Below are 16,340 nucleotides of genomic sequence, written 5' to 3' on the forward strand. Positions count from 1 at the left end.
GAGATATGCATTTGCCACCATCCACAACGGCTTCATCCGCGAGACTAAGATCCTTGAACAATGGTGTCTTGTGATCCCGCCCGAATACCTTCTTGAATGCTTGGCCTCCTTCGGCGTGAACCCCTCCTCATCAACTTCTTCATCGGGACCATCGTCATCCGAGTCCGATGCATATGCACGGGAAAAAGGGATGGATTGGTCCATTGTCTCTTGCACATGATATTGGTCGAGATCACCCACATTGTTGTCATGGAGGTCAACTTCGTTGTCATCCTCCTCGTACTCATCATTCTCCTCTTCAAAACCTTCATTTTGGTTGTTTGGAGCCGGGCTCAATGTTGGCCAATCTTGTTGCGTGAATTGAGGTTCACTCATTTGATCTTGGTTCATGGGTGGGGGAGTGCTAGCAACCAACGGGGAGGGGTTCCGGTTCAAGTCTAAATTCAAAGTAGACTCAACCTTCTTGGAGACAAATAACTCAAGAGCCTTGTCTAGAGATTCGGCAACCGTCTCCTTGTATGCAACCCAACATTGCTCGGAGTTCACACGCATTGTCTTCCAACGGATGTGCATTCCAAAACCAACGTTATGCCTTCCCTCGAACTCAACAACGTCACTTGGGTCCATCCAATTCAAATCTTTCCTCACTTGTTCCAAAAGCTCCGCATAGCTAGGACTACTCTCAAACACCATGTCAAGCTCATTCGGATCCGTCTCAACATTGCCTTTCAAAAAGGCCTCTCTATCCACATGATGAACATAAACACATGTTCTCCCCATCCCTACAATAATCAAAAACACACATATATCAAGTAAATACTTAAGAAAAATATTTGCACACATATGCCCTAACATATAAAACAACCATAACCATAGCATAACCCTAACACCAACATCAAACACACATAACCCTAACCCTAGCATACTATGGAAGCTTAACCAACCCAAGTTAGCAAAGAAACATAACATCATTCAACACAAATTTGCAAATCCAAGTCAAAACTAGGGTTTCCCCCAAACTAGCAAGATTTGAGCAAATGTGACAATTCCTATGGATGAAAATGAGGGGATGGGAGGAGATTACCTTAAGGGAGGGGTTGGCTTCGAAATCCACGGTCAAATACTCCGGATTTGCAAGATTTGAGAAGGATTTGAGAGGGGGGGAGAGGGGAAGAGAGGAGGGCCGCAAGTCTTAGGGTTTGGGTTGGGTGGGGGTGTGTGGGGTGGGGGTGGGAGGGGAGAGAGGGTGGGGCCAGCCCAAGTGGAACACAGACTGTGCAGCGCCCACGAGCTAGGCGCTGCACATTACATGTGTGGCGCCTAAGACTTAGGCGCTGCACAGGTGCGTGTGGGCCGCAGTTGGACCAGGGCTGCTACGCTGGCAGGAAGTGTGGCGCCTAAGTGATGGGCGCTGCACAGTAGGGTGCGGCGCCCAGCTGTCGGGCGTCACACCGAAGGGTCAGCGGAGTGAATTTTTTTTTGAAAGCAGGTCAGTTTGTGAATTGATTTCTGCCTCAGGTCAAATATGTGATTTCTGCCCTAGAGGTCGGGGCAGTTTGACAACGGCGGATGAGGGTGTCATTACCTTACCGAAGGCGTCATGTGGTTCATTTTCATCTCTCCTCCTGAGTGCTTTGGGGAAACCCTAGATCACTTTTTTGGATCGGACATTGACGACTCTTGCTGTCGTATTCCCTCTTTGGGGGCTTCGTTTTGGAGTTGAGTCTGGCTCGAGGACCAGTGACTGGTGATGTTGGGACGATGGCCTTGGATTAGTTGGGCGTGACCTTTTTGTTTGTCAATGGTGGTGGTGAGCGAAGTTGGTTTGCGGCTGGGTTTTGATAGCCATTTTTTCTGTCGTGCTTAAGGGGCCTCGTGCCTCACCATGTCGTTGGGAAGTCAGAGTTTCGGAGGAGGAGCATTGGCGGCAACGACGAAGCATGATGGGTGGTGGTGGCTCATCGTTTTCCCCCCTGCAATGTTCTTTATTGGAGTCAGGTTTTCTGACTGCCTACATGGATGGGCGACTATTTAGCATGGACCAACATGGGTTCTAGTCTGTTGCGGTGAGTGTTTCATTTGTGGGAAGTGAAGTAGGAATCACTGGCTCGTGGAGGAGTGATGTCGATGACACTCGATGGCAACCTTAACAGTGGTATGTCTTCTTGATGGCGTGTGGGCTTTGTGTTGGTAGCCAGGTTGGCTAGTCTATTTTGCGTGGGCATTTGTGACGGTTTTGATCGGTTTCTTTGTAATTAATTGAGAAACTTTCTTCTTCTTTATTAATGAGATGAGGCAAAACTTTTGCATATGTTTAAAAGAAAAATAAAGATGAAATTGTAAACCATGTCAGGAGATCCAACCTTCATTTCAGTAGGGGAGACCACCTTTTTTGGAAAATACCAAAGACCATATATTAAGTAGCATGGATCCTTCAACACCATATTTACATAAATTAAAAAATATACCCAAACCCTTAAAGGTGTCAAAATCTCATGTCTCTTGCATCAACCGATGACATATCTCAAGAGGTTGTAGAAGCATCAGACGGTAAGTCGTCGATGTAGACCAAAAGATGCCGGTAACCACAACCTGTGTTGGAAATCACCGCCATGGAGAAGAAACACATCGAAGAGGGATTGTATAACGCCCCAGATCTGGGTAGACGTATTCGGGAAACACAGCTCTCACCCACTCCCGACGAGGTCTATGTTGGCCAACCTTCGTAGGTCACGAAACACAACCCAACCGCAATCGATGCTGATCTCACCGGGAAGGAGGTGGACCGGCACTGCCGCCCAGGTAATAAGCTCTTGCTAGAGAGGGGGGAAGGAAAGGTAGGAAGAACTTTGTTACCGGAATTTGCTTTTGGATCCCGGGCTCCATGGAGCCTGGATTTTTTTTAAACACACAGAAAACATTTTTTTAGAGTTTCCAAATATTCTGAAAAAGTACACATGAATCTAGGAATGTATACTACACCTCTGTAATTTTTCATGATGTAATACGTTGTGGTTCAAACAATACAGAAACAAAAGCGAAATCGTGTCTTTCTAGCAAATGCACTATTCGTTTTCATTACAGAAGTCTATGGTTTTGTTTTTGTAATACAACACTCACCAAAGTGTATTTGATCATGAAACTTTAAAGAAATGTGGTGTACACCCCCAATGTTTCATGTGTTTGTTATTTTCTGAATTTCTAAAACATTAAATATAGAATTTTCTTCGGTACACCCCCTAGAAAAGTTGATGGATTTTGATTCAGATTAAAGGTGGAGATCTATGAGAAAGGGCATGATAGTCTTTTGTATTGAAATCGATCGATTCAATACGTTTGATCGGCAAACTGGTATTACGATCATCTTTCTAAATAGTTTAAGATTCGTGTAAGCTTTCACTTTTAAGGAGGACGTGCGAAAGCAAAACTCTTAAATATGATTTTTCGTGGTTTTTAAAAAGAGGGTTCCATGGAGCTTGGGGCAGGAGCAAGAAATGCACGAACTTATTAGCATAGTAGTATATCATTTATTATGATACGGTATGATGATACTCATCACTATATTTTTTTATTAATTTTGTATTACCTTGTCAAAATAACCTAGTTGACATGCATGATGCTAGCTATGATACTATCATTATGATCAGCCATATGCGGATGTACCATGCCGACATGTCGATATTCATGCGTCACTCCGTTGGTTCTGCAACTGTCTTCGTGTCGGCTGTAACAGAATCTTTCGCCATTACCCGTACACGTCCAACGGCACGACATAGTAGCACGTGGACGAAATCGGTTGGGTTTGTTTGCCGGCTGACATGCATGGACGGCCGGAGACTCTTGACTGGACTCTCTCTCTCTCTCTCTCTCTCTCTCTCTCTTGACTGCTCTGGTCTGTGGATGTCGACCGTTTGGCTCTTTTTTCTGCTGCTGTCGCAAGCCGAGCTGAATCTTGTTGGGTTAAGCCGGGCGATGTCACCGTCGGTTGTGGCTTGTTGGAGTCTTCTCCTGGTACTGGTAGCCTTTTTTTTTTTTTTTTTGGTACTGGTGGCCTTGAAGGCCCCAACAACCACTCCACTGGTCGGCCAACTTTACACACCTAATTAACCCGAACCTGGTGTAGTGGTAGCAGCAGCAGCAGCAGCCGTGTGAGCCAGAGCCTTTCCCGTTTCTTTGTGGGTTGTGGCTTGCAAGGCAGGAGAAGCCAGTAGCGATGTGACTCGATGCTCAACGCCGAGAGAGACGGCATAGACCAAGGCCTTGGGTTGTCAAGGAGAGCAACTAATCCGGATCAAAATTAGCACCGACTGATAACGCAGGCGTTACGGATCCGTGAGCGACACGCGTGAGCGGATCGGCGATAGTTGATTGATTGATTGATCCAACTATCCGGCGGGCGCGGTGGAGTGCACGCACACCATACCACCGCTTGCCGTCCATCTCTTGCACTGCTGACCTGGGCGTTCCTTGCACGCAGCATCGGCAGCGGCATTGATTGATTGGTCGGTCTCGCCTCGCCGATCGACTGGTTTCTCATAATACTGGATTGCAGATTCAGACTGCGAGGGAGGCGAGTTGCTTGCGGCAGAGGCTGCTTCGCTTCCGCGGCTCCCAAGCACAGCAAAGTACGACTGTACTATATAGTGGTACGTGAGCGCAACAAGGAACGTGCAAACGGACCGACGGTTCACGTCGGTCGATCACATGCCTCACTCGCTACCGTTAAAAGAAAGAAAGCAGCAGGCAGCATGCATGCACACGGAACGGAAGGAAGGAAAGGAGTTGCCGAACCAGCTCGTCCGTCCACGTTGCTCGCTGCCTAACGAGTGAACGTGCCCGTGTCTGCATGTATGTGCATGTACGCACTTGCTTTGCTGGCTGCAGAGTCCAGATCGAGGTATGCCGTCTGTCTGAATGATGATGCACGATGCTCTCCACCTCCCTCAAGATTGGCGGACATGCTTCAACATCGTGGGTGACCAAACAACAATCTTTGTCCACCATGCAAACATGGTTTAGGAGTCGGCGGCCCGCATTGTTAAACAAAGTATTTGGGAACTGCTCGACACCCCTAACCCGGGGTGTGGCTATCTCATTATATAGAAGTACCCAAGGGGTACAATACAACGTTACAATACAGATATATAGAGGCTACGTACATACAGTCTAACACCCTCCCTCAATCTTAACTATGTCCTGAAGTACAAAGCAAGTTAAGATTGCGCCTACAGCCTACAAACTGTGGTTGTGGAAGAGGCTTCGTGAAGATGTCAGCAAGTTGATCATTTGATGAAATGAACTTGATACAGAGTAGCTTCTGTGCAACACGTTCCCGAACAAAGTGATAATCCACCTCAATGTGTTTCGTCCTCGCATGAAACACTGGATTAGAAGAAAGATATGTAGCACCAATGTTGTCACACCACAAGACCGGAGGACGAGCTTGAGGAACACGCAACTCTCTCAACAGAGACTGTACCCATATGATCTCAGCAGTTGCATCAGCAACAGCTTTGTACTCAGCCTCAGTACTACTGCGAGACACAGTTGCTTGCTTGCGAGCATTCCAGGCGATCAAGTTAGGACCCAGAAATACCGCATAACCCCCCGTGGATCGCCTGTCATCCGGACTACCAGCCCAATCAGCATCAGAGAAAGCCGAGAGCTCTCTTCACAAAGGGTACAAGTGCTTACATGTTCCTACCAACCGCGTCTACATCTCTCGTGACGTTGTGTTTGATGAAAACATATTCCCCTTTCGTGCACTCCCGACTGACCTCACTACTTCTACACCGCCAGTGCATGTGTCTACACCTACGCCTGACCAATTTGTGGATGTTGCATATGCCCCTGCGTTGCTTCCTAATCATGCTGCAGGTATTGGACGCGGTGCTCGGCTCGAGTTGCTTGATGATGAACAGGTTGCGGCCGACCCTCCTGATCGGGACGTGCATGCCCCATGCATGGCGGGCGGCACCCGCCAACCCTCGGACGCGGAGGCCACCCCGGGTGCCTCGCGGGTGCCGGGTCCGTCCGGCTCCATCCCGGCTTTGCCCGCCCCAGCCTCGCCTGCACCAACCCCCGCTGGCTCGCGGGCCTCGTCCACGCCCGACTCGCCACCAGCCTCGCGTCGCCCGCATGGGCCACTGGCGGGTGGCTCGCCTGGGCCGTTGGCGCCTGGGCCGCTGCCAGGTGGCTCGCCTGGACTGCTGGCTAGCCCGGCGGCTTCGTCGCCTGCTCTGGACCGATCCACATCGGTGTCAGGGTCGCCGAGTCGCTCTGACGCGGTCACCGGTGAGCCCGACTCGCCGGACTCGGTTCCGGCCTCGTCCACATCCTTGCCAGCTGAGCCTCCCGTCACACTTCGGCCTCGAACACGGAGCCAGTCCGGTGTTTTTCGCCCGAAGGAGTGGACGGATGGCACGGTTGCCTGGCTTGCTGCATGCATGGCTCATACTGCTGCCGATCCCACTGCCGAGCCCCGTCACTTTCAGGCTGCGCTGAGTATTCCTCATTGGCGTGCTGCCATGGAACAAGAGTTTCATGCCCTCCAACAGAATGATACTTGGCGTCTTGTTCCTCCGAAGTCTGGCGTTAACATCATTGATTCCAAGTGGGTTTTCAAAGTCAAGAGACATGCTGATGGCTCCATTGAACGCTACAAAGCACGGTTAGTTGCTAAGGGCTTCAAACAGAGGTATGGTCTTGATTATGAAGACACTTTCAGTCCAGTTACCAAGCCTACTACCATTCGGTTACTACTGTCTCTTGCGGTTACTCGTGGACGGTTCCTACGTCAGCTTGATGTGCAGAATGCTTTTCTTCATGGCATTCTGGAGGAGGAGGTTTATATGCGTCAGCCGCCTGGTTTTGTTGATCCGACGCGACCTCATCATCTCTGTCTTCTGGTTAAGGCGCTGTATGGACTCAAACAGGCTCCTCGGGCATGGCACGCTCACCTTGGATCTGTTCTTCGGGCTCTTGGATTTACTCCCTCCACTGCTGATACGTCACTGTTTCTCCTCCAGCGCCCTGAGGTTACGATGTATATCTTGGTTTATGTTGATGATATCATCCTTGTCAGTTCCTCGGCTGCTGCTGCTGATCGCCTTGTGATTGCTCTCCGTGATGATTTTGCTCTGATACCATGTTAAACAAAGTATTTGAGAACTGCTCGACACCCCTAACCCGGGGTGTGGCTATCTCATTATATAGAAGTACCCAAGGGGTACAATACAACGTTACAATACAGATATACAGAGGCTACGTATATACAGTCTAACACGCATTCTATTCCAACGCCGATGCATTATCAAAGTTTGGCAAATGGTCAAAGATCGGCCTGGTCTTCATGATGCGCATCCTTCTGATTGGAGTGGTGCGACTTCTGTCAAAAAGTGATGGAGCCTCACTGCTAACAATTAAAAAGACCTGATCATGAAGGCCACTTGCTTCCTTGATGTTGCTCATCTCTTGGGAGTTGTGGAAAGAGATGAATGCACGAACCTTCCGTAACAATGCCGTACCAATGGGGTCATCGTTGCTAGGATTAAAGAGGAGACCTTTCTTTGAAGCACTGTGGCGCGAAGCACTTGAGTAATGCAATGCCACGAGAGTAATTATTGTAATTTGGCCATGGGCCTTAAACTTCTCTTTTAATTAATGAAAATGATAAATCTTTTGCCTCGTTTAAAAGAAAGTCCTTCTAATGATAGTTGGCTACCACCTGTAGACAGTTAGTGGCCAATGTCACTGCATCGATGTTAAGATACTGTGCAAGAGCAAAACCCTCGTTGCATGCAGTAGCTTCAAGGCACGGTGGATCAGCTTGCCCTTCTACTACAACCACACAAGCGCCCAGAAACTGGCCCTTTTCATCTCGACACACAACAGCTGCTATACCCTTGCGGGCCGGCCATCTCTAGATAGACCCGTCAACATTAACCTTAAACCACCCCGCCCCTCAAGCAAGCCATTTTCTTGCCGGCCTTGATGTTCCTGTATTCGCATTCAACTTCTTGGGTTTGGCGGAAACATGAATCTCCTCCAAATATCTTGTTATGAAACCCCAAGTGGACATCGGGTCTTGATATTCCTCGTCGTGAATCGCTCTCGTCCTTGCCCGGCCCACCACATGCCCCAGAGCGTGACATGCACTATAGCCAGCTCGTGTTGTTTCAAATACTTATCCCCAAGGCTCCATAGAATCTTTTTGGGTTCAAAAGGTCCTTAGAGCATCTCCAACGGCCGTGCTACACGCGGCGCGCTAAAAAGCGTTTACAGCGCCAGAATCGTGAGTTTTTGCGCGCCGAGGAGCGCTGGGTCCAGCGGCCGAAGCAAAATATAGCGCGCCCGAGCTGCTCCAGAATTGGCGAAGTTTTTTTGAATTGGTGGAACAAATTTTGAAATTCACATAAAAATTGATTTAAAGAAGATTTTTTTGGAATGCACGATCATCTTTTGAATCAGTGAACATTTTATGAACCATTAAACTATTTTTGTAAGTCATCAACAAATTTTGAATTTTGAGGATATTTTTCAATCCATGAACATTTCTTGGATTGGCAAAAAAAATTCAATTTCGTTATTTGTTTTAATACACGAACTTTTCTAAAAAAATGATGAACATTTCTTTTCAAAACTGCGTACATTTCTCAAAATCCCGAACATTTTCTGAATCCATAAACATTGATGAATTCTTAAGAATTTTATTTCACACTTATTATTTTGTTTAATTTTTGAAACTTTCTTGAAGTCACATAATTTTTAAAGTTGAAAAAAGAAAACAGAAGAGGAAAACGAAAAATGAAAAACAGGCCGCACGGATATGGGCGGGCCCAAAGAAGCGTGTTGTGTCTTCTCCATGTGGATTCTTTGCAGAGCGGGGATTCCCTCGTGTGAAATATTCTTTTTATCATTTTATGGGTGGCTCGGTGGGCAATATTTTTCAACTTTTGGGGCAATTCATTGACGTATGGCCAGAAGCAATAATCCTGTTATTATTAGGTACTAGGAAAAAGGGCCCATGTGTTGCAACAGGAGATTTGTTTTATAACACTCAATTTCGTGAAATACTGAACAATTTTTCAAATCATGAACATTTTTTAAAACTTGTGCACATATTTGAAATCATTAAAAAAATTCAAATTCGTGAACACTTTCTAAAATTTTCAAATTCTTCAACGCTTTCTAAAATTTACAATTACTCTTTTTTCTAAACTTGTTCACATTAAGTTTGTCAATAGTAGTTTGAACATTTTCTAAAATATAGAACATTTTTGGAATTCATGACAATTGTATAACATATGCAATTATTTTCTAAAACTATGAACATTTTTTAACAATTTTCGTGAATCGACAAACATTTTTTGGAAATTGGTGGAACAATTGTTGAAATTTACAAACATTTTTTCGAATCAATGATTTTTGAATGCATTATCATTTTTTGAATCGGGAAGATTTTATGAATGAACAAACTAATTTGTGAGTCATGAATAGTTTTTGATTTTCTGGATATTTATTCATTCATGAACAATATTTAATAGTACACGATATTTGGGGGCCGTGCTACATGGCCGACCCAGGCAGGGGATTCTATTGTGTGAAATCTTTTTAATCACTTATAGGTGGCTTTGGTGGGTAATATTTTCTAATTTTGAGGGCAATTTCCATGACGTACCGCCGGAAGTAATATCCCTTTATTGTCAGGTATATATAGTAGATTCTTGATTTTTTTTGTTTTTTCCTTTCTTTTTTTCTCTTTTCTTTGTTTTTTGTTTATTCCATTTCTTTTCTATTTTCCTTATTTTTCTTCCCTTTTCTTTGTTTCTTTCTAGCTTTTCATTGATTTTCTTTGTTTTTCATGGTTTCTTTCTTTGCCTTTACTGTTTCAATTCTTTTGCACTGGGTTTCTTTGCTTTTTGTTTCTTTCGTTGATTTTCATTGTGTTTTCTCTTTTTTATAGGACATGAATATATTTTTACAAACATTTAACTTATGTGCAATTACGCGAAACAATTTACTTATACAAGTTGAAATTTTTTCAAAGAGATGGTTAATACTTCAAACATATATTTTGATGGCAACCTTTTAGATACAAATTCAACAATTTTTTAAATTTACTTTTTGTGGCTACCTTTTTTTAATAAAAATTATTTATTTTTCATATCAACCTCTAACATTTTTCAAATACATTATTAACATTTTTCTAAAACTTATTTTGTATGTCTATTTTTTCAAATGTGTTTTGATGTCTATTTTGTTCATGGAAAGTACACAATTTTCTTATACATTAGCATCATTTTAATATACACGTTTAGCATTTTACTATTGTGCAATAAATTTTTTTAAAACTTTTTATGTATATTCAGAATATTTAGAAACAAGAAAAGGTAAATAAAAATAAACAAAAAACATGGGCAAAAACTGAAACAAAAAAAGAACTAAAAATGCGCTGAAGGCCTGTCAGCGTTGGGCTTGCCCAATCAAGTGAGACGTCCTTCTATCTCACGTCAGACAAGACATAGGACGCCCCACATCCTGGTCCATTCGTGGAAGGCAACCGTCTCCCGTCTCAGGAAGGCAACCATCTTCCAGCCCATTCCTGGCCAACACCTGCCTTTGTCTTGAAATAAAAAAAAAAAATCTAATACCTCTAGGCACGGATGCACCGCCAGGTGCCAGCGGCCAGCCGCCGCTCACCGCCGACAGCTCCACAGTTTCCTTTCCAACTCCGGCGACAAGCCCTTCTCGTCCGCGACGGTCACACCTTACCTCAGTGCCGGCCTCCCTTCTAATTCAAGTGACACGCCTGCTGGGACGCGGCGCCCCTACTCCGCTACTCCGCCCTTGACCGCCACTGCGCTACACGAACCATCATGGTCACCACTATATATTTCTTTACGGAGGGAGTACTAGTTAGGAGGGATGCATGAGTCATGCTACGGGTGTTGAAAATGACATGCAATGCTCGTTTCAGACTTACAAGATTTACTCGTATTGATGGTGTGGTACTTCACTGCCTGGATCAAACAATTATGGCGTCCTTCCTAAAATTGTTGTAATTTGACAAGCTTCAGTTTTCAGCAGCATCATATATTCATACGTTCATTCATGAAAATGCACAAGACAAACAAGCCGCATGATGTTGCCCAATATTTAATCCACGCCGCAAGACAAACAAGCCACATAATACTGACGAGCAGCTGCCGAGATGAAGTATTTAACCAAAAACTACCACAGTTCAGGCCAACAAAAATATTATACTAAACTGTCAACTAGCGCGTTGATTTGATTCCATCAGATGGTTGAGAATGATGGGATTTACAGCTACAGTGCATTATATAGTAAGCCGAAGGTACCGTTGTTTTCTATAATTATCTAAAGACAATAAAAAGTTAAGCAATTTGGTGCTATCATCCATCTGTGTGCGCGTATGACTTGAGCCTGTGCACAAATCACACACACTGGCACATGTATTGAAACATAGAGCCATGCACTAATAATACTTGCACCTTGAGACTTTTTTTTGAAAGGAGTTAACGTTCCGGTCAAGTTTGTTAAGCAGGTTGTAGTGCAAGTAGTATTAAGTATAAGAATGCAAATTTTACACGTGTTGTGCACGTACTCAAGTACTAGTATATATTGAGTACGAGATACATATAATGATACAAACTACTCCCGTCCTAAATATAAGTCTTTTTAGGGATTCCTACAAGGGACTACATACGGAATAGAATGGAGGAAGTACTAGGTATGAATTACCCATGGCTATGGGCTTTTCTCGGGTCTAGACCCTCGTGACTAGCTGTCCTAGCATCCCCCCTGCACAACAGCAAAATATATAAATTAAAGTTAGCCACACACATATAGCTCCCTATCAGCTTATTTGATATTCAAAACTCAACTAGTAAATGCATCGATTTGTCAACTCACGATTTAAGGGATCGATCCAGTATAGAAAGGCGTTTTGCAACATCTACCATTGACGGTCTTAGAACCACATCATCGTCAAGACATTTGACGGCAATTTCTACCAGCATGTCAAGAAGCCCCAAATCTCCTTTCAGTGCAATTTCCTTATCAAATAGCCCTGTTGATTTCCTACCCTTCTTGTGATTCTCGAGGAAAATCCTCACTAAGCTGTTATGGTCAGCATGTATAGCCTTCCTCCGAGTAAGAAGTTCCAAGATGATAACTCCAAAACTATATACATCACTTTGTTCTGTTAGATAGCCTTTTTGTAGGTATATTGAATCCATATATGTCATGTCACAAATGATGTCTCTCGCAATCATCCTTGACATGCCAAAGCCAGAGATCTTGGGGACAAAGTTGCCACTGAAGAGATTATCATCGAATAGTATATTTGTTGGTTGAAGATCGGTACTGGCCGCTGAATGCACATATGCTAGAGCATCTGCTAATGCTGCAGCAATATTATATCGCACACTCAAGTTGAGAGGCAGTTTGATGTTGATGTGAAGAATATCATGAAGGCTAACTGTGGAGAAAAACTCATAGACTAGGATCGGGGCATCAAATTCAAGGCAACAACCTATGAGCCTAATGATGTTTTTGTGAATGACTCGAGATAGCATGATGACTTCATTTGCAAAATCTCCATTCTCCACCACATTATCACTAATCGGCTTCCTTACCATGACAGGTACGTTATCCACAAGACCCTTGTAAAGTTCTCCAAAGCCATCTTTTCTAATAAAATTCTTATCCTTTAAAATTGTCTTCAGCTCCCCCCTTTTGAAAAGTTTCACACATTTTATATTTTCCAATATAGGACCGCCCAACTTCATGTAATTCTTGCGTGCTTTTGTGTTGAAAATGTCTAGATTGTTCAACTTGTAGAGCACACCATGGTTAGAGCAAGAAATACTTGCACCTTGTGGAATGATATTTTGCTTTGTATCACGCGCTCCACATAATGACCATTGATCATCTGGAGCTTCTTCTCGACCTTGATGCCAGTGCTTTTCTCTAGGAGTCCCAACATAGTTCACGAGTTCATCTCTTTTAGCATGTTGCTTGATGTCCTTTCCAAGGTACTCAGTTGAAAGCTTTACGATTCTCGCTGGCCAATATCGTTCCTTTAGGGAACTAACCTGTTGTTTGACTGATGAACTACTGATGCCAATTTTGACGACACTTGCCATTTTATCAAGCCTATCGTTTACACACCAGGCAACTGGTCTCTTCTTCGGGTTCAAGTCCATACACTCTATTCCTATCTTAGCACATACTCTTACTTGTTCCAATTGCATCTCCAAATTATCCGATGCCTCCAATCGATTCATCCAATTTTCAACTACCTACAAAATAGCAACTGTAAGTTATGATCCACAAAATAAACTACGTTGATAGGTGTTCTACAGCTAATATATATATAGAGAAAATACCCTAGACATCTTTAAGAGGAAAATTATATACATTCATATGGACATATAAATTGACCTAGCTTCTGGTTGCATTTCTTCGTGGGTTTGGGCTAAATGCAAACTTGTCACCTATCTTCGTGGGTTTGGGCTAATGGGTGGGCTTGTTGCTTGGTGTATCAAACATGAAATGGCATCCATGCAATGAGGTATCGTGTTCAAGAATGCCAACCATTTTCAATCCACATTTAGGTCTTTGGGGGTTACACATGCGGGGAAAAAAGTTGACACATATGCGCATTTTTCACATCTTATAAGTTCAACCTTTTGGGTGAATAACAAGTATGAACGCATAAGAGGAGTGCTACAAATGCGATCCTAGTGCTACATATTAGGCCAAGAAAGCATTAGGATAGTTTTCTTGTCTATGAGTAGATGAATTTTGCTATTTCTTAAAAGTAAATTAAATAGTAACATGCTTTATGTGGAAAGTATATACTTAACATGGAGCAAACGCTTAAACTCTTACATTCTCATCTTCTGGATACCCCTTCTCTCATGTTAGTATCTCCATGATTATAACGCCAAGACTGTATATGTCCGAGGCAAATGCGACTTGCCCTCTGTAGAATTCAGGAGCCAGATATCCTCTACAGAAAGAGTGTCCGATCAATGAATAGACACGAGTATAGATTCATCTCGAACAAAAGGGAGAGCCTTTAGGAGGTTGTCTTATTGCGATCCACATAGGTGTGACGTAAAAGCTCGGGTTTGGTCTTTATCCAGGCACCTTGATAGACCAAAATCAGCAATTTTGGGTACCATCTGATCATCAATCAATATATTACCTGGCTTTAGATCTAAGTGGAGGATATGCTTCTCGTGAAGATGAAGTAAGCCCTCACAGATTCCCTTGATTATCTGGTAGCGCTCACCCCATTCAAGTCCACCAGATGAATCTACGGAAAAAATTGGCAAACATATGGGATACCTGGATCACCACAAAATACGAGAAGCTAGGTTGTATAATGACCTATATTAAATACTAAAGTATGGGGATAAATCTTAGATCATACCTGTAATATACTTATCGAGACTTCCATTTGGTACATACTCGAAACATAGTAACCAGTTGCGCAGATCTGCCATCACAAACTTACCTTCATAATTTGCAATTCTCCCTTGCGTGTCAGAACAATATCCTAGGAAACGCACTATATTCTTGTGCTTGGCTTTCATCAGGCACTCAACCTCTTTGTGAAATTTATTCTCATGCATATCAAGCGTTTGGGACAGCTTCTTTACAGCAACCATCCGTTCTCCGACTATTCCCTGCATTCACAACATGTATTATTTATTTATTTGTGTGTGTGTGTGCGCGCGCGCGCATGGTGGTGTGATAAATTGTGATCAAGAATGAGAAAGCTTACTAGCGATAACACGTACCTTATAAACCACAGCAAACCCACCACTACCAATTTGCTGATCATCAGAGAAACAGTCCGTGATGTCTTCTAAAAGTGACAACCATAGGTATGTTGGCTCTGCACTTCCATCCAGCAGCATGCGCTCTAGGTCAACTTTGTATCTGATACTAATTTCGCCATCCATTTGCAATCAATACCACACCACAGTACCTTCAAAAAACAGGATCAACAGATGCCATTGTTTTGAGTCCACCTTGCATATACCCGATTATGCAAATAATGATGAAATCCAGAATGAATTACAATCACATGTGTTACTCGAGTCCACCAACACGATTATTGTACATATGCCATTTTTACATATATGCATTTCTACAACATATTAGCTAGTTACTCAAGTATAATAATAATCATAAAAGGCAACGATTGGCATATCTGAATCCTAATAGTATAGGTTAGTGACCACTTTGGGAACAACACATTTGAGTTTAGCTAGCTAATAATCCCTCTGTAAAGAAATATAAGAGTGTTTAGAACTTTAGATCACTAAAGTAGTGATGTGAACGCTCTTATATTTCTTTACCGAGGGAGTACATACAAGAATCTGCAAGACAAGATTATAGATGTATTGTAGACACTAGCAATATACTTTTCTTCAGAAAGAACAATATTCTTTTCTTATTATCGGGAAGCAACTTTGTTTAGGGATAACCAATTAGCGATTTTAATTTAAATCATTCAGCAACATAAACATATCCTTTATTTAATTTAGTTTGAAAAGTATTGCTATACACATGTACGCACAGAGGAAATTAAGAGAGAGAGAGAGAGATGTGTACATACATACCGCGGCGGAAGCGAAGTAATTAACTAATCCTGTAGAAGCAGGCGGGCGGTGAGCAGAGACCGATGAGATCTGGAGGTCGTGAGCTTTGAGGAAGATCGACGACGACCTCAGGCTGCCTTGGCCTGCAGCGTCAACGCTTTGATGATGTGTTATGACCTGACCTATGATTTGGCCCAGATGTATGTAACACACAGCCAAACAACCCGAGGGTAATGATCAGCAGGATTTGGGGATCGGAAAGAAGACTTTGGAGAGGAGGAGGAGGAAGAAGAAGAAGAAGAAAGGGAAAGGTTCATAAAGTTCCTTTTTGATTGATGATGATAAACAAACTGCGCCCTACCACACACGCTGGCCTCTATACCCCACGCTGGCTCAACCACTTCCGACCCAGTCAACCAGGAGCTGCTACGACTAGTCGCCGGCCGCCGTTGCCACTCTGTCGCGATTAATCGCCATCGGCCGCCATACTCTTCGGCAGCGGGATGGGACAAAATTACTGTTCTGACCCTTAAGGCGAACTAAATCCCGATTTGACCTCGGTTCAATTTTTTTTTCATTTCTGACCTTTTTTGATGACGCCAAGGTCCCTGGCGTCTGGGTTACGAAGCAGACGCCAGGGTCCCTGGCGTCTGGCCCCTGGCCCGCACTGCCCGCCTGCCCGTTGACCTGCTGACGTGG

The 16,340-nt window shown here is 43.7% G+C and overlaps 1 protein-coding gene and 1 pseudogene across 3 annotated transcripts; both read right to left on the reverse strand.

Moving 5' to 3' along the window:
- Positions 1 to 10,693: 10,693 nt before the first annotated feature.
- On the reverse strand, positions 10,694 to 13,009 carry LOC119320642 (annotated as a pseudogene).
- Positions 13,010 to 13,150: 141 nt separating this feature from the next.
- On the reverse strand, positions 13,151 to 15,868 carry LOC119322110 (cysteine-rich receptor-like protein kinase 19). 3 transcript variants are annotated; one of them, XM_037595609.1, is made up of 6 exons: positions 15,659 to 15,868; positions 14,835 to 15,025; positions 14,465 to 14,720; positions 14,237 to 14,347; positions 13,918 to 14,038; positions 13,151 to 13,325 (listed from the first exon to the last, which is right to left on the reverse strand). In XM_037595609.1, the coding sequence occupies exons 2-5, from the start codon at positions 14,997 to 14,999 to the stop codon at positions 13,965 to 13,967; spliced, it is 606 nt and encodes a 201-aa protein (XP_037451506.1). In that variant the 5' UTR covers positions 15,000 to 15,025; positions 15,659 to 15,868; the 3' UTR covers positions 13,151 to 13,325; positions 13,918 to 13,964. The 3 variants fall into 3 exon arrangements, with proteins under 3 accessions (XP_037451506.1, XP_037451504.1, XP_037451503.1); XM_037595607.1 differs by lacking the exons at positions 13,151 to 13,325; positions 13,918 to 14,038 and having other exon boundaries at positions 14,060 to 14,347; positions 15,663 to 15,868; XM_037595606.1 differs by lacking the exons at positions 13,151 to 13,325; positions 13,918 to 14,038 and having other exon boundaries at positions 14,060 to 14,347.
- Between the last annotated feature and the right edge of the window lie 472 nt (positions 15,869 to 16,340).

The sequence above is a fragment of the Triticum dicoccoides genome, chromosome 6B (assembly GCF_002162155.2).
Source record: "Triticum dicoccoides isolate Atlit2015 ecotype Zavitan chromosome 6B, WEW_v2.0, whole genome shotgun sequence".
Taxonomy (NCBI): Eukaryota; Viridiplantae; Streptophyta; class Magnoliopsida; order Poales; family Poaceae; genus Triticum; species Triticum dicoccoides.

Bases quoted from the DNA above. Each gene is read 5' to 3' on its own strand.
- LOC119322110 (XM_037595607.1), bottom strand. From the start codon at position 14,999: ATGGATGGCGAAATTAGTATCAGATACAAAGTTGACCTAGAGCGCATG. The intron at 14,721-14,834 runs GTACGTGTTATC...TTGTGAATGCAG, and splicing joins GGTTTGCTGTGGTTTATAAG to GGAATAGTCGGAGAACGGAT. The intron at 14,348-14,464 runs GTATGATCTAAG...TTTTTTCCGTAG, and splicing joins TCTCGATAAGTATATTACAG to ATTCATCTGGTGGACTTGAA.